Source organism: Pantherophis guttatus, chromosome 7, assembly GCF_059756535.1.
Source record: "Pantherophis guttatus breed Tessera chromosome 7, ASM5975653v1, whole genome shotgun sequence".
Taxonomy (NCBI): Eukaryota; Metazoa; Chordata; class Lepidosauria; order Squamata; family Colubridae; genus Pantherophis; species Pantherophis guttatus.
In genome coordinates, this window is record NC_142069.1 from 82,897,498 (window position 1) to 82,915,746 (window position 18,249).

The 18,249-nt window shown below is 45.5% G+C and overlaps 1 protein-coding gene across 3 annotated transcripts in view; it reads left to right on the forward strand.

The window, feature by feature from the left end:
• Positions 1–18,249, forward strand: part of CCDC91 (coiled-coil domain containing 91) — a 138,273-nt gene that overhangs the window by 44,645 nt on the left and 75,379 nt on the right. For all 3 annotated transcript variants that reach the window (XR_015728787.1, XM_060684135.2, XM_087873312.1), the window contains one exon: positions 792–869. Coding sequence is in view for 2 of the 3 variants with exons in the window: in XM_060684135.2 (XP_060540118.2) it covers positions 792–869 (78 nt within the window). In the remaining variant the exon portion in view is untranslated. The remainder of the gene's footprint in view (positions 1–791; positions 870–18,249) is intronic.

The following is an 18,249-nucleotide window of genomic DNA, read 5'->3' on the forward strand; positions in this document are numbered from 1 at the left end:
TCTTTAATTTACTTACTTACTTATTTATTTACTTATTTACTATGTGGTAAGAACAGCAATAGCTGTAGGGTTTTAGTGATGGGTTGGCATGGACCCCAAGTTTCATAGAAGGTCAAAGAATTAAATCACTTTGGGAAAAAGCTGCCCTTTCTGCCAATTGTGGGCAAGGCTGGGTATCCAATGAGCTATTTTTTCCTCCTTGGTTCATGTTGCTTTTCCTTAAGTCTTAGCTGGCGCGAAAGAGAACTCATAATCAGACTACAAAGTACGTTTAGGCCAACATTTCCTCAGCAAGATCCAACGAAGTCTGTTGTCTCTTACGTTATTGTCTTAGAATTAAAACTCTGGAACCAGAAGAAGAGAAAACCTTGGTAACAATGATATCCTCTTTGATAGAAATCTGTGACGCTTGTCCAGATTTAGTAGCCTGGAAAAAAGCTTCCACACCATGTTTCCTCACTTTTTTTATAATATATATATATATAGGAGCCTGAGTGGCGTAGGAGGCTAATGCCTCCTACTAAGGCAGCATTTAACATCCAGCTGCCTGCAATTACTGCGAGTTCAATTCTCACCAGGCTCAAGGTCGACTCAGCCTTCCATCCTTTCTAAGGTGGATAAAATGAGGACCCGGTTTGTGGGGGCAATAAGCTGACTTTGTATAAAATATACAAAAGTATGAAGGCTATTGCTTAACGCTTTGTAAGCCGCCCTAAGTCTCCGGAGAAGGGTGGCATATAAAAATAAATAAAAAAATAAATAAATAATATATATCTATTATTTGTTTCCAGGAGAAGCATAAACTTGAGTTGGAAGAGTTAAGAAAAGCTGGACACGAGGCCTTGTCGATTATTGTGGAAGAATTCAAGGTAACACTCATATTCTTTTCCAGGGTTTGGAAAATGGGCTTCTAAATCCATTTCTGGTTGTGGGAGAGATTTCTTGCTTGGAAGGGGCAAACTAGAAACTGGAGATCGGTTGGTTGGTTGTTTTTGTAGCCATGTCCTTAAAACTGTTTTTGTAGGGAGTCGGTTAAAAAAAAAAGTAAGTTCAAAAGAACGTTGGGGGGGATATCCACCAGATGGTCTTTCTTCTGTGGATAATGGAAAGGGAGGCCCCTTGCAGGAAATGATGATGATATACCTGGAACTATCCAGTACGCCACCTGCTACTTCAGTCTTCTGAACCTTTCTGATTGTCTATGGGGATTCTCAACCATCCAGGTCATGGTTACCCCAAAGATAAGGAAAGTAGGGGCAGGGTTGGGCTGCTGGGAGTTCGCAGGGGTTCGGGAGAACCTCTAGCTAAGATTCTGTGCAGTTCGGAGAACCCCCAAATCCCACTCCTGGTTGGCCCCGCCCACCACACCCTGCCCCTCCCAGGAGTCCCCACGCGGCCTGTTTTGGATGCAGATAAGTTCAGGGCGTGCACGGAGGCTCGGGGAGGGTGAAAAACAGGCCTACCAGACATTCGGACCCAGAGGGCCTCCAGAGCCTGGGGAGGCCGTTTTCGCCCTCCCTGAGGCTCAAGGAAAGCCTCCGGAGCCTGGGGAGGACAAAAACACCCCCACCCTGTGGTGCAGGAAGCCGGCTAGGCCACACCCATCATGGCCACTTCCACCCAGCAACTGGGCAGAGAACCCCTTGCTATAATTTTTGAAGCCCACCCCCAGGTAGGGGGGACATGATAGCAGTTTTCCAGTATTTGAGAGGCTGCCCCAAAGAGGAGAGGATCAATTTATTTTCCAAAGCACCAGAGGGCAGGACAAAAAACAATGGATGGAAACTAATCAAGGAGAGAAGCAACCTGGAATTAAGGAGAAATTTCTTAAGAGTGAGAACCATTAACCAGTGGAACGGCTTGCCTTTAGAAGTTGCAGGTGCTTCATCCCTGGAGGTTTTTAAGAAGAGACTGGGCAGTCATTTGTCTGAAATGGTATAGGATCTCCTGCTTGTGCAGAGGAGTGGACTAGAAGACCTCCAAGGGCCCTTCCATCTCTATTCTGATTCTGATTTAGACAGGGGTGAAATGCTCCCGGTTCGGACCGGATCGCCTGATTTGGTAGCGATGGTGGCGGGTGGTTCGGAGAACCGGTAGCAAAAATCCCTGCGCCCCCCCCCCCAATGCCCAGCTGAGCCGCAGGATCATCAGAGGCTTTTTTTTTAGTTTTAAAAGCATTTTTTCTACAACCTCTTCCGACGAAAAAATGCTTTTAAAAGTAAAAAAAAAAAAGCCTCTGATGATCGCGTGGCTCAGCTGGGATAGTCAAACGCTTTTCAAAGCTTTTTTTTCTGCAACCTCTTGGCCGAAGAGGTGGTAAAAAAAATGCTTTGAAAAGTCTCTGATGAGCCCAGCTGAGTTGCCTGATTGGCAGAGGCTTTTCAAAGCATTAGAAAAAAATGCTTTGAAAAGTTAAAAAAAAAAAAAGTTGGCCACGCCCACCCGGTCACATTACCCCTCCCCCCCACCAAGCCACGCCCACAGAACTGGTAGTAACAAATTTTACATTTTTTTTTTCAAAAGGCAACTGACTTTCTTGGTTTTTCTTCTTTGAAAATGTTTCACTTCTCATGCAAGAAGCTTCTTCAGTTCTAACTCGGATAGAACCCAGTTAGAACTGAAGAAGCTTCTTGGATGAGAAGTGAAATGTTTTCAGAGAAAAAACAAGACCCCCCCCAAGAAAGTCCAGTTGCCTTTTGGAAAAAGCACCTTTGGGACCTGACTTTTTTCTCCTGCAACCAAGATGGTGGATTACTAGTTAGAATCCTGGGGCAATCTGTCCTCTCCCCCCCCCACTCCCCGCCCCCCAGAAAAAATTCTGGGTGTAAAAAAATTGAGCAAGGATGCGGAACATGTGGTCACTCACACATCAGGAATCTGGGAAACAAAACTAACTATTTAGTGCAGCTTTTTATTATGGTCGCTGACCAACGCAAATTTAATTGTTGGAGTCTACGCAGTCTGGCTTTTAACTGCTTGAGTCATCGTTGTAGAGAATGGGGCTGGAAAAGAAGATAGTTACCGTGAAGATTTTCAGCGGCATGTTAGTATCGTGGACAATGGATATCCCTTGTGCCTTGGCTGCGGTGATTCCTAAGGACTAAATCACTGAAAGTAATGTTGGGAAATTGCTATCTCATCCCTTGGCTTGAAGCCTGCGGGGAATCACACTGGATAATATCTGCATGATTGGTCATCTGGGAATTGAGCTGAAGTGACATCAGAGCATGAGTCATATTGTTCTGCCTCTTCTCTAATTCAATGTTTCTCAACCTTGGCAACTTCAAGATAGAAGGACTTCCACTCCCAGAATACTTCCAGGGGAACTCTGGGAGTTGAAGTCTACCCATCTTCAAGCTGCCACAGTGCTCTAATCTCAGAAAGAGGCAAAGGGGACAAACTGCTATCTTATTCTGTCCCCGTACCCCACACGCACCCCCACAGACAGCCCGGAGTTAATAAGCCACACGACAAAACTCTTTGAAGATAAAGCTGGCAGCAACCCAGTGGCTAGCTGCCAATTCAGACTTTACTCACACAAAACAAAGATTAGACTGCAAGCATTCCGATAAAACAGGCAGAGTGTCAACAATACAAGGATTAATCCAAATGCAGTCCGATAAAGCAGGCAAAGTCCAGTAACGCAGAGATCATAGAGTATTTCCAGTTTTTGCTCGTCACAAACTGAACCGGCCACCACACCCACATTTATACCCTGTGGGGTGTGGTCCAGTGACTCAGCTAATCTCTGGCACGCCTTCCCTTCTGCTGTGCACGCTTCTCCCTGCGCCTCTGTCGCAGGTCCAGCCAGCACTTATCTTCTTCATCGCTGTCCACCTGTGGCTGCGGGGACGTGCTTGGCTCTGAGCTTATCGTTTGGCCTTCGGTGTCCTCTGGAAGGATTGCCAGAGAGGAGGGTCCTGGAGAGGGAGGCCTTGCCAACTCCTCTCCCTCACTCTCAGAGTCTGCATCTGTCGATAGCCCAGGCTCAGGCAATGGAGCCACAACATATCTAACCGTACTGTAGGAAATCACCAGACTGAGCCTGAGGGAGGCGTCAAACATGTCATTAGTTTGAAATCCCTTTGTGCCCACAAAAGTTCGAAGCTTTCCATAAATTCCATTGACTCTTACCTACCGCCAATTTTTCTTGACCATTAGTAGTTCCGATTCTTATTTAGAAGTAGCATGGAATAAACTTGTACTTATTTGAACGCAAATCACAGAACGCCTAGAATAATGGACTCCAGGAATATCAGGTGGGGGAATCCTAGCAATAAGAGGAGCATGACAGCGGAATCAGTGATCCAAAATGCTGAAGATCAAGTGGTGGCTTAAAGGAACACCCAGAGCCCTTTCAGCTCTTCAACTCCGTGTTGCATTTGGTAGTGCTTTTGATCCTTAATGCCAGGCAGCTGGCATAGTGGCGTCACCTAAATTTCCCACACCTAAATTTTAAGGCCAGTGTCAGAATCCTGATGGTTATTTCCAGGGGTGGGCTGCTGGGGGTTCGCAGGGGTTCGGAAGAACCTCTAGCTGGGATTCTGTGCAGTTCGGAGAACCCCGAAATCCCACTCCTGGGTGGCTCCACCAACCCCACCCCTCCCAGGAGTCCCCATGCGGCCCGTTTTGGATGCAGGTAAGTACAGAGCGCATGCGGAGGCTCGGGGAGGGCAAAAAACGGGTCTACTGGAAGTTTGGGGAGTTTTGGGGGGCCGTTTCCAGCCTCCAGAGGGCCTCCGGAGTCTGGGGAGGCTGTTTTTGCCCTCCTGGAGGCTCAAGGAAAGCCTACAGAGCCCGGGGAGGGCAACCCCACCCCACCCTCCACCGTGGTGCAGGAGGCTGACTAGGCCACGCTCACCTAGCAACCGGGCAGAGAACCCCTTGCTAAAATTTTTGAAGCCCACCCCTGCATGACTCCCTGCGTGCCCACAAGAGATCTAATCCAATCCCACCTTGAATTCGTTCTTAACTCTGACTCATTTTAACTGCCTGAATATCCTAATTTCTCCGGCGCTCGACACGCAGAAGATAATCTTCTCCTTGAGAACTTGAGATGCTTATGAAAGCATCTGCCTTTTAATAAAATTAGTTAGTTGGAAAAGGTTCTGCCACATCCCTGATTTTTTTTGTTTTTTGTTTTGCTACCTTACATTACACTGATGCAGTTCTCTTCTTATTGTGCTAACAAACCCTAAATTGTTGCCAATATATTTCAATATATTTGAAGAACTTTTCCAAGGGTTTCCTGGCTGTTGTACCGAGTGATAATCTCTGCAGCAGTGGTGGGTTCCTCCTGGTTTGGTCCGGTTCGGCCGAGCCGGTAACGGTGATGATATGACGTCACCGAACCGGTTCTCCCTCCCCCCGCCCTCCCACCCCCCCACCCCCCACGTTATTCTTACCTTTTATTTGGTCCCACCCCCAATCTATTGCTGCCTCCTGAGTCCCAGCTGATGACTAGAGTGGAAAAAAACTGTTTAAACTCTTGCCGCGGGGCTTCAAAGGGCCGTCCTACAGCTGATCAGTGTTAAAAGCAAACAAATGAGTCGGGTTGTAAGTGCGAGGACTGGTCGTAAGTGTGGGGACCTTCCAGAAATGACTCTGACCAGCTAACCACGCCCACCTAGTCACATGACCTCCAAGCCACACCCACAAAATAAGCCACGCCCACAGAACCGGTAGTAAAAAAATTTAGAACCCACCCCTGCTCTGCAGCGTAGCTAAATATCTGTGAAGATTCTCAGTCATCCAGGTCACAGCTGTCCCAAAGGTGCTTTTTTCAAGAGGCAACTGGACTTTCTGATTTTTCTTTGAAGGCTTCTCAACCAAGAAGCTTCTTCAGCTCTGACTGAATGGTGGGGAATGGAAGGATTTATACTCCTTGCAGACAGCTGGTCATTTGCATCCTTTTAGAGGGTCGTTGAGGCCACTTGGAGGCTTATCTATATCCTCAAGGTTGTGCAAATGGGTGTGGAGACTGCTTGGACCAGCTGTCTGCAAGGAATATAAATCCTTCCATTCCCCACCATCCTGTCAGGGCCAGGGGTGGCCTTCAAAACTTTTAGCAAGGGGTTCTCTGCCTGGTTGCTGGGTGGGCGTGGCCACGGTGGGCTGGCCTAGTCAGCCTCCTGCACCACGGTGGTGGTGGGGGGGGCGTTTTTGCTCTCCCCAGGCTCTGGAGGCTTTCCTCAAGCTTATGGGAGGGTGAAAATGGCCTCCCCAGGCTACGGAGGCCCTCTGGAGGCCGGAAACGGCCCCCTGAACTTCTGGTAGGCCCGTTTTTCACACACCCCGAGCCTCCGTGTGCGCCCCGCACTTACCTGCATCCAAAACGGGCCACGTGGGGACTCCTGGGAGGGGCGGGGCGGGGTTGGCGGGACCAGCCAGGAGTGGGGTTTGGGGGTTCTCTGAACTGCATAGAATCTTAGCTAGAGGTTCTCCCGAACCCCTGCGAACCCCCAGCAGCCCACTCCTGGTCAGAGCTGAAGAAGCTTCTTGGGTGAGAAGCGAAACATCTTCAAAGAAAAACAAGAAAATCCAGTTGCCTCTTGAAAAAAGCACCTTCGGGACCTGCCTGCAGCATGTTTCTTGACTCCCGCTTCTCTTTTGAAAATGATGGCAAAGCAAATTTTATGTGGAAGAAATCTTACTGTATGTCAGCTAAAGACAGAACCAGAAACTCTCGTGGTATGTATGAGCGATTAGGATGGAGAATGCGTTATAGCAACATATAAATAGTAAGGCCTCTTTTCATAATCCCTTGAAAATAAATTGTTCTGCAAGATGGGAAATAAGTTCATGTTAATAAAACGTGTGGTCCAAAGCCTCCTTGGATATATGAAACCAGCTGTGAAGTTATTTGGACTCTGCCTATACTTCTTCTTCTTTTTTTTTGAAACCTCTCGTTGCCAAGTTCAGAATCCAGTATAATGGCACATTTTAAGCTTACTTTGCATAGAAGATGCTGTTTGCATAGCTTTTATTCCACATCAGGCTTTCGTTTCCATCATTAATAATTTTTGTGAAGAATTTTCCAAAGGAAATACTAGCCGAGGCTGAAGTAACATGTCTAGAAGCTTTAGTAACATGTCTAAATAAGAGTGGAAAAAGTTCAGAAAACTTAAGCGAACATCTTGTTTTTATTTATCCCACTTAAAACCAGCAACACACAGACGGAGACACAAATGCAGAACCCCAGCTTGGCTCGCTCGTACTTGCATTTTCTAAAAATAACAGAAAAATACCCTCTTAAAATACGCTCGAGCTGATGTCTGCTTTCATGTCATAGTCATCCCGCTTTACCGTCAGTCAAGGATAAAAGACCTTAATGCAAGATATCCCACATGCATTGCACAAGGGATGTTTTGGTGATGCACCCCTCCAACTTGGAAGATTGTCGCAGTTGGTTCGGGCTTTTGATGTGGAATCTACAAGACAGTTAACAGGGGGTCCCCCTCTTTCTGCCTGCAAGCTTTCCTGCGTTCTTGTTCTGACCTAGCAGCACGAAACCGAGTCCTCGTCCTGAGAAACCCCTTTTATTTCTTGTACAGTGAATTCCTCTCCAGCAAAGTCTTTCCTCTCCCACAGTCTTTCAAGATAGTTCACCATTACCGACCTTCATCAGCCTTGGAGAGTGGCCAGGCCGATATCTTTCAGACGCCGCAATACTTGGCAAGAATGCAGGAATGAACTAATTGTCTCCTGCAAACTCCACTCCCCTTTTGCTCCTCTTTTAGTCCCTCTGGGAGGGGCCGTTCATCGTCTACCTGTGGCCTTACTCCCAAGTCGACCCTTGTTCTTTAGCTGTTTTCTTCGTCTGGCAACTCTGCGCATGCGCACACTGGGAACAGGCTCCATCTGTTCATCTGCCTCACTGATATCCGACTCCGAAGGCAGCTGATAACTGTCAGACGGCCCTGGCCCCATCTCTGCCTCCGACGCAGAGCCCTCGTCCAAGCCTTCCCCAGACTCCAGGACTAGCTTATGTTCCTCCCCAAACTCCTCACTGTCCAATTCTGCTGCCAGGTCCGCAGGCTGCTGGCGGGCCACAACACTCCCAGTTTCCCACAGTAGTAAATGTGGCAGGCCTGAAGGCCCAATACAAGATGGCTTCCAGGCCTGACATCCATCTCTTCTATGTGATAGCCCCTTAAATACTGGAAAACAGTTATCCTGTCCTCTCTAATCTTCCTCTTTGATAGGTTAGACATCCATAGCTCCCTCAAACGTTCATCATACAATTTAGCCTTTATCGTCTTTGCTGTTCTTCTCTGCACACTTTCCAGGCTCTCAACAACATTTTTTGTCTCGTGGTGACCAGAACTGGGCACAGCTTTCAAACAGTGTCATGCAATCTGGAGATGTGATTTATTTAGGATGTAAATGTACCATCTATCTTCCCTCTTCATTTTTTTTTGAAAAAAGGTTTTTATTTTTATTTTTCATCAACATGTTTAAATGTACAGTCTTTTATCCATCCTTATACATTGTTCGTTCATCTTCTTCTTTAACTTCCATTAGGTAGTTTTTTTGTTCGGGTCTGCTCTTTTACCATTTCCTTCTTTTGTTTTACTACAACCTTTCCTTTTTCCCTTCCCTTCTTTCTCCTCCTTTCTTTCTTCTTTCCTCATTCCTCCTCTCCTTTCCTACTTCCTTTCCACTTTCCCCTCTCCTCTCTTCTTCCTCCCCTTCTTACCTTCTCTCCTGCTTTTCTTTCCCCTTCCTTCTTCCTCTCCTTTTCCCATTCTTCTTTTCTCTTCACCTCCCAACTCCCCTACTTTCCCCTCTCTACTCCTCCCCTCTTTTCCATTCCTTTGTTGTTTCCTTTTTTAATTCAATCTTCCCTCTTCATTTAAACAGTGTTAATATTCATAGTATGCAGATCTTCACTTCTGCTATTTATTGGTGGAAAGATTTCCTGGTGATGCTGTAGGACACAATGACGACATGCTGATATTTGGGGTTTTGCATTATAATAACAGTCGGCCACTATAAAGTTACCTACTTTTTTGTAGCTGTGCTGGGTTCTGTGACGTGGGACGCCCATCTCCCAGTTGGAAATCTCTGTCTATGGTTTATGACCTGCCTCTGTATTTAAATAATTTAATTGCATTTTTGCATTGTGTCTTTTGTGGTTATTTGTGAATCCAGCAGGGGTGGGTCTTACTAAATAGTTTGCGTGCCTCCTTAAAGGTTATATAGATTGATGAACAGTTTGCTCAATTCCAGCTTTTAAGGTTTCCATGTGTTTATAAATTACTGATGAATTGAGGGAAGAAATAACACGGATTATCCTTTGGTTGATCTGCTCCTTTTTTCTATTCCTAGAAATAATTTAGAGGCGCAGTGTTGAAACAAGAAAGGAATAATGTTTGTTTGGGTTATTGGTTACTGGGTGTGTATTTAAAAAGCTTTTAAGAATGTTTTGTGGGTAGACCTCGAAAGTTCCACTGAACTTGGTGCCTTTTTAACCTTTTTTCATATTGAAAGAAATAGACCAAACTTAATTCTGCACGGAAAGAGGGTCTACATACAAGGGGGTGGGGCTTTGATTGTACCATGGCAGCTTGCCATCTTGAATTTCGGGGCGCATCTTCCTTGCACTTGCTGGTTTTCTGTATGCATATTTTATTTTCCTTCCTAAAAGCAGGGTTATTGAGTTAATATTGATCAACCCACTTTCTCAGAACTAGGACTTTTTTTTTTTTTTAATCCTTGCCTTTTCTTCCTTGTAAACGAATATAACCTTTTAAAAATAAGATGGTGTGTATGGGAATTTTCACAGCATTCTTATGTTTGCTGGGTGGGTGGAGAGCTGGTTTATTTTACATGAAGGTGGTTGTCTATAGCACGTTGGATAACGAGACAAACTTGAACAAACTCGAGTTCCAGTAAATTAGGTGGATAGGCTTTACCATAATTACATATTTTGGGTTTTTTAAAAAAATCTCAAAATCTACACTTTTTCAAAAGGGTAGCTAACTCTGATAGATATGAAATAAGGTAATTATCTGTACTATTTCACGGTGGTGGGATTCAAAATTTTTTACAACCAGTTCTGTGGGCGTGTCTTGGTGGGCGTGGCATAGCATGGCTTGGTGGGCGTGGCAGGGGAAGAATACTGTAAAATCTCCATTCCCTCCTCACTCCAGGGGAAGGTTACTGCAAAATCCCCATTTCCTCCCGATCAGCTGGGACTTGGGAGGCAGAGAATAGATGGGGGTGGGGGCGGTCAGAGGTGGTATTTAGCGGTTCTCCGAACTACTCAAAATTTCCGCTACCAGTTCTCCAAAACCTGCTGAATACCACTTCTGCTGTTTCATTTCCAATAGTAACCAGTCTCTAGAATCTCACAAGTAAATAAAAACATGAGGATGATTTGCTCTAAATTATCCTGAAGTTTAAACATGGATTTTCTAGTCAATTATTTCATGAATGTATTAATCTTGTTTATACTGTACTCATTCCCAAAACACACACACACACATACACACATTATAGTCTCCAACTACATACTACAGTCTTTAATTTCTGGTTTCCTCTTTCTATTTAATTTTAATTCCTTTTAGTCTTCAGGGTTTAACATTAGAGAGGAGGTTGATTCCTTCCACCTTAATTTGCCAACCGGTTTAATTCCCAACGGTCTGCCAGTTTTTTTTTTTAAAAAATGTTGTTCAAGAATTGATTGGGTTCAAATGGCTAATACGGGTTTTCATTTATCTTTGATCCTAGAAATAGTATAAAAGAATAGGTGTAGGAGATGACCAGGCTGAGCCTGAGGGAGGGGTCAAACGCATCATCAGTCATGAGTCCCTGCGCGCCCACAAGCTGGATCTAAGTCCAGCCCACTTTGAATGCCTCTCTTATCTCCCGCTCATTTCCCTTAACCTCCAGTTGGTCAGATTCTTGCAATAAATTTACTGGAACTGCCTGAATCTCCTGATTTCCCCGGTGCTTGGCAATAGGTTTGATTGGCAGACTTGTTCTGGAAGAGCTGTTTTAAACTCAGTGTTTCGACATCTCCTTTTATTTTAAGAATTTGAGACTATCATTTGTATGCACTACTTCACTGAAAGCCTCTAACTTCAGAATTGGGAACGTCTGAGAAATCATCTAGTCTCCAAGAAATTTAAGAAGCCACATCCTCTTTCTTCAATCCTCAGACCCTTCTATTGCTTCCATACTCCCCAAAAAACAGTTTTGTTTTTAAATAGGTAAAAGGATCCCCTCACACATATGTGCTAGTCATTCCCAAATCTAGGGGGCAGTGCTCATCTCCGTTTCAAAGCCGAAGAGCCAGCGCTATCCAAAGACGTCTCCGTGGACATGTGGCCGGCATGACTAAATGCCGAAGGCACACGGAACGCTGTTATCTTCCACCAAAGGTGGTACCTATTTTTCTACTTGCATTTTTTACGTGCTTTCGAATGGCTAGGTTGGCAAAAGCTGGGACAAGTAACGGGAGCTCACCCCATTACGTGGCACAAGGGATTCGAACTGCTGAACTGCCGGCCTTTCGATTGGCAGGCTTAGTGTCTTAGCCACTGAACCACCATGTTCCTTTTTGTTTTTAAAAGCCCCTGCTTAAAAACAGTGTGAAAATAGTGTTTTTATGACTATAGGAAAAAAAAACAATGAGACCATTTACCTGGGACGAAATTAAAGGTAGTATTTCTTTCTCAGCAAGTATGAAACAATGTCTACATCAACCTGAGATGGTTTTGGACATGAGGTACAACCAGAGTTTGAAAACAAAGATCCAGAAAAGCTGGTCTCACCTTAGAAAATGTCAGGCTGACCAAACAAGGAAGACTTTTATGGCAATCTTGGAACGTCCAAAACCGAAGGAGTGATTTAAGATTGAAGGGAATAACACGGACTGCAGTTGGAAGCATTCTTAAAATGTTTTAATAACATTCATTAAATCCAGCGACCGAGCCAAAGTCAGAGCTTTTATAACTCTTCCTCAAATTATACGTGCTTTTCTGCAAAAGTTACAGGCAGATTGGGAGCCTTCCACTTCTACCATTCTAAGACAACTGCTCTCAAAGAGGAGTGGAAAATCCTTACTGAGTGGGTCTCAAAAGTGTTGGATGTAAGGCAGTGGTGAAATCCTGCAGGTTCTAACAGGTTCTGGAGAACCGGTAGTGGAAATTTTGAGTAGTTCGGAGAACCGGCAAATACCACCTCTGGCTGGCCCCTGAGTGGGATGGGAATGGGGATTTTGCAGTATCCTACCCCCAGGAGTGGGGAGGGAATTTTGCAATATCCTTCCTCTGGAGTGGGGAGGGAATGGGGATTTTGCAGTATCCTTCCCCCAGGAGTGGAGAGAGACTGGGGATTTTGTAGGATCCTTCCCCTGGAGTGGGGAGGGAATGGAGAGTCTGCAGCATCCTTTCCCTGCCACGCCCAGCAAGCCACTCCCACCAAGCCACACCACTCCCACCAAGCCACACCCACAGAATCGGTAGTAAAAAAAATTGAATTTCACCACTGAAATGGTGACATTCCACTGAAAAGTTACCTTTCTTGAGCCATGGGCTACATTTTGGAAAACCAGGAATATTTTGGCCTTCCAAGATGACAGTGTCCTGGTGACTTCAAATGGATGGGCCAATCTTTTTTTGGGGGGGGGCGGGATGGGTTTAATGATGAAAGATGTGGTTAGCCTTAGATCCATAGGTGTCTAGACAAATGTGTCATGGCATCCTCATGTCAATGGAATGAGAACTGTGATGTCACTCCTTCTCCTGCTGATCTCCACGGCCACTTGGAGATTGGAGATTGGCAGAAAAAAATGGCGTTCCTAAACATGACTATTTTTCCCCCCCATATTTTGGCAGTGTTGGCTCAGATGCTTTGAGGTACAAACTGAGAACTGTAGGCAGCATTGACCTACCATGGATATGGTTGTCTGTCACGGTTTGAGGGTATCTATTGCACACTGCTTTGGACAGTCTAAGGCAAGGCTGTCAATCTTGATTTCATTGAAGGCTACATCAGGGTTGTGTTTGGCCTCGGGGGCCAGGGTGGGCGTGGCCACCTTGACATCACTCATGTCGGGGGCGCCTGTGGTGACTGAGCACTCTGCCAGCAAAAACGGGCTCCTGATCTCCATTTTTGGCCACAACAACTTCCTGCAGCCCTCTGCCAGCCAAAACGGAGCTCGGGTGGGCCGCATGTGCCCCTCCAGGCCCTGTTTTTGGCCATGGTGGCTTCCTGCAGCCCTCTGCCAGCAAAAATGGAGCTCGGCTGGGCCGCATATGCCCCCCCCTGCCCCGTTTTCAGCCATGGCGGCCTCCTGCAGCCCTCTGCCAGCAAAAATGGAGCTCAAGTGGGCCGCATGTGCCCCCCGGGCCCCGTTTTCAGCCATGGCGGCCTCCTGCAGCCCTCTGCCAGCAAAAATGGAGCTCAAGTGGGCCGCATGTGCCCCCCGGGCCCCGTTTTCAGCCATGGCGGCCTCCTGCAGCCCTCTGCCAGCAAAAATGGAGCTCGGGTGGGCCGCATATGCCCCCCATGCCCCGTTTTCAGCCATGGCGGCCTCCTGTAGCCCTCTGCCAGCAAAAATGGAGCTCAAGTGGGCCGCATGTGCCCCCCGGGCCCCGTTTTCAGCCATGGCGGCCTCCTGCAGCCCTCTGCCAGCAAAAATGGAGCTCAAGTGGGCCGCATGTGCCCCCCGGGCCCCGTTTTCAGCCATGGCGGCCTCCTGCAGCCCTCTGCCAGCAAAAAGGGAGCTCAGGTGGGCCACATATGCCCCCCATGCTCCGTTTTCAGCATGGTGGCCTCCTGCAGCCCTCTGCCAGCAAAAATGGAGCTCAGGTGGGCCACATATGCCCCCCATGCCCCGTTTTCAGCATGGTGGCCTCCTGCAGCCCTCTGCCAGCAAAAATGGAGCTCCATTTTCGCTGGCAGAGGGGTGCATGAGTCTATCGCAGCCAAAAATGGGGCCTGGGAGGGCTATGCGCGGCCTTCCCTTCGCTGGCAGAGGTACCGCAGCTGGTCCTTTGTTGTTTCCAGGGCAGCCCCATGGGCCAAATTTAAGCACCATGCGGGCCAGATTCGGCCTTGAGTTTGGCACCCCTGGTCATCTTCTCTGTGGTCCGTTTTTGGTGCTTTTCATCTGAACTTCAATCAAAGAAATGTAAAGAGGAATAAAGAGCAGTAAAACAAAGATTTAACTATTATTCTTTGGATGCAGAATTTAAATTTGCCATCTAAGTTAAGAGTTACAGCTGTAATGGGTCCTAGGATACGGGTATATAGATAGAATTTAGGGCAATAATTTTTAAATATTGTGTTATTTGGAAATTAAGATTTGTGGTGATAAAATAGAAAGGTAAATGTTTAGATTAAGATATTACAATTGTGAAAAAATTCTTCGTTTCTGTTTCTTATTTTAAAAGATGTTAAGCAATTGTACTTATTTATGACCGGATCAGTGCTCCGTTCTTAAAAAGATGTATTTTATGTTTATGTTTTTTTTTAAAAAAAAGAGTTACAGCTGCCAGACACTTTTTACAAATAGAATAGAATAGAATAGAATAGAATAGAATAGAATAGAATAGAATAGAATAGAATAGAATAGAATAGAATAGAATAGAATAGAACAGAACAGAACAGAACAGAACAGAACAGAACAGAACAGAATAGATTTTTTTATTGGCCAAGTGTGATTGGACACACAAGGAATTTCTCTTGGTACATAAAGGATAAAGAAATAACTGGACTGATGGACATTGCTAACTGTTCAGACTCTTACTGGATGTGAAGGTAGCTCTTGCTTAGGAAGGGATATCAGTCATAGTCAAAGGCAACTGAAGTTTTATACTGGCCTTTCCCAATGCCAGTTTTGCACTCCTCTGGTTGATTTTTATGGCATTCTGTTAACCGCAGAGGTCAATGGAGTTTCCTACAAGAGCTCCAGAGATTGGGAATTTTAAGGGCGGGGGGGGAAAAAAAAAAAAGAAACTCTGAGAAACAATAGTGTGTAATAAATTCCAGAAAATTTGAATCACAACCGTTGCAGCGTTGAGGGAAACAATTATTGTTTGAACCAAGTCTCCAGCGTTTGATGACAGCCCATGGAAATGAAATCCAGCACCAGTTTATAAAGTAAATGGAATTGGAGGAGAGTAGAAGAGCTGGACAGTGATGTTGTGTTTTGAAGCTATTCTTGTTACATAAGGATTAGAACAGAGATGTGTGGCTGGGGAATCCTGGAAGTTGAAGTCCACACATCTTAACGTTGCCAAGTTTGAAAAACATGGGATTGGAATAATGATAATTTTAAAAAGCATGGCTGTCTGAGCCTCTCAGCCTGGTCAGTATTCTTTCAAGAAGCTATCTTAAGTGATTGAACCTTCGATACAATCAGAAAAGCTTGCTAAAAGAGAGATGGAAGCTATGTTAGAAGTGGCCTGACATCTTCCATTTGGTCTATAAAGGTAAAGGTAAAGGTTCCCCTTGCACATATGTGCTAGTCGTTCCCAACTCTAGGGGGCAGTGCTCATCTCCGTTTCAAAGCCGAAGAGCCAGTGCTGTCCGAAGACATCTCCGTGGTCATGTGGCCGGCATGACTCAACGCCAAAGGCGCACGGAACGCTTTCACCTTCCCACCAAAGGTGGTCCCTATTTTTCTACTTGCATTTTTTACGTGCTTTCGAACTGCTAGGTTGGCAGAAGCTGGGACAAGTAACGGGAGCTCACCCCATCATGCGGCACTAGGGATTCGAACTGCTGAACTGCTGACCCTTCGATTGACAAGCTCAGCGTCTTAGCCACTGAGCCACTGTGTCCCTCAAAATGACACTATAGAGCACTGCACACCAGAACAACTAGACACAAGGTCAGCTTTTTCTCAAACGCCATCACTCTGCCAAACAAATAATTCCCTCAACACTGTCAAACTAGTTATTAAGTCTATTAATCTTCTCATCGTTCCTATCATCCATCTCCTCCCACTTATGACTGTATGACTGTAACCTTATTGCTGGTATCCTTAAGATTTATATTGACTATTTCCCTATGATTATCATTAAGTGTTGTACCTTATGATCCTTGACAAATGTATTTTTTCTTTTATGTACACTGAGAGCGTATGCACCAAGACAAATTCCTTGTGTGTCCAATCACACTTGGCCAATAAAGAATTCTATTCTATTCTTTCCTATTCTATTTGGTCTATAGCTAAAGGTTTTTTGGTCAACCTTCATCTGTGCATCGAAAGAAGGTTAAAGAATATGTTCCAACATTTGAGGGACTACCATAAAGAAGAGGGAATCAACCTATTCTCTAAAGTATCTGAAGCATCTGGATGGAAACTAATCAAGGGGAGATCCAATCTAGAACTACGAAGAAATATCCTGACAGTGAGAATAATTCATCAGTGGAATAGTTTGCCTTCAGAAGTTGTGGGTGCTCCATCACTGGAGATTTTTACGAAGAGATTTGACAGCCATTTGTCCTGAATGGTATAGGGCAGTGATGGCTAACCTTTTTGCCATTGCGTGCCAAAAGCTAGGGGAGTGCGGGGTAGTCACACGCACCCATGCCCACACCCGTAATTCTAGGTGCCCTGCCCTCTCATGCATGCACGCGCGATCCCCCCATGCTCTCTCCCACTTTTGGCATGTGATAGCATGGTGGGCACGGTAGGCCCGTTTTTTTGCCCTTCCCAGGCTCCAGAGGCTTTCTAGGAGCCTGGGGAGGGCAAAAACAGCCTTCCCTACCCCACCGGAGGCCATCCAGAAGCCGGAAACAGCCTGTTTGCCAACTTCCAGTGGGCCTAGAATGCCCAAAAATCAGCTGACCAGCACACACATGCACGCTGGAGCTGAGCTTGGGCAACGCTCGTGTGCCCACCAATATGGCTCCGCGTGCCACCTGTGGCATGCGTGCCATAGGTTCGCCATCGCACGTATAGGGTCTCCTCAAGCAGGGAGTTGGACTAGAAGACCTCCAAGGTCCCTTCCAACTATGTTATTCTGTTCTGAATATGGGCAGGCATTTGAGGATAGTCTTTCAGATTTCATACCTTTGTTGAAATAGCAGCGTGAGGGCCGTCGGCTGAATCTATTTGTTGCGCTCTTGGCTTTTCAGCCAAAATTCTGGTTGCAGGATTTGTTTCCAGAGCCTTCTTCAGAATGGCGGTGTTGCCTGAGGAACGCTGTGGAGCAGGGTTTTTACATGCTTGCCCGCACACATGCAGCTGAGTCTGGCTACACGCAAAGGCTTGCATTGATCTTCAGGGTATATTTGCGGTGAGACAAGGCAAGCAATCTGCTTGAATTGCCTCAGCAGATGAACGTAAAAATAAATGTTTTCTGTAGGTAACTATGAGACAGAAGAGAAAACACGGAATCATGGAAAGAGGAGTGAGGGAAGAAAACAGGGCCGGAAGTGTTTAGATTCGGTGCTCTTCAGTGCTCCAGCAGAATCTGGAGGTTATTGGCTGATAAGGAACATCTCAGTCAGGTTTGGAAAGGAAACAAGGAAAAGTTTGGTCTTTCAGCTAGAGGCCGGGAGGGATCTTCCTCAGTGAGAAAGTTATGGTAAAAGGACGTGATGGATGAAGGGAAGATTGCATTTTCCCATTGGATTATGTAAAATAACAAAATGAGATAAATATTAAGCTACATTTCTCTGTGGTTGAATTTCATATGCCTCTTGGCCTCCATCGCTTAATTTGGGGTTATATAAAGAACTTATGTCAAAGAAGTATTTTTTTTATTAATCATTTGAAATAACGTGTCCCATTTAAAAAAAAAAAAACCTTGAGGATTGAAAATACATGTGTTTATGGATCCAAATATAGGGAACACGGAGTGGCTCGCAGAGTAAACTTGCCTGGCCAAAATGTTCTCTCTAGAAGACAACCGAGTGTATTCATTGTCCTGTACCTTACTAGGAAAATATTAAGTCATTTGCAGTACCAATAAAGGAGAATATCTGTAGCTCATGGTTAAAATGAGAGGTCCTTGGTGATCTCTAAACTTGGGTATTTTCTTGCAGACTTTTCATTACCCACCTGGGTAACATCATCAGTGCTAGCATCATGCATCATCACCAACACTGATGAAGTTACCTCGTTGGGCAATGAAACGTCTACAAGAATACAATGGAGTTCAGAGAGGACCAAGGACTCCTAAGTTATTGCTTCTGGCTATCTTATCTCCTGCAAGAAGCTCATGGTCTCTGTTGAAAAGGAACTGTTTTATAGGGTATTTCTGTAGCAAGACTACCTTGAGG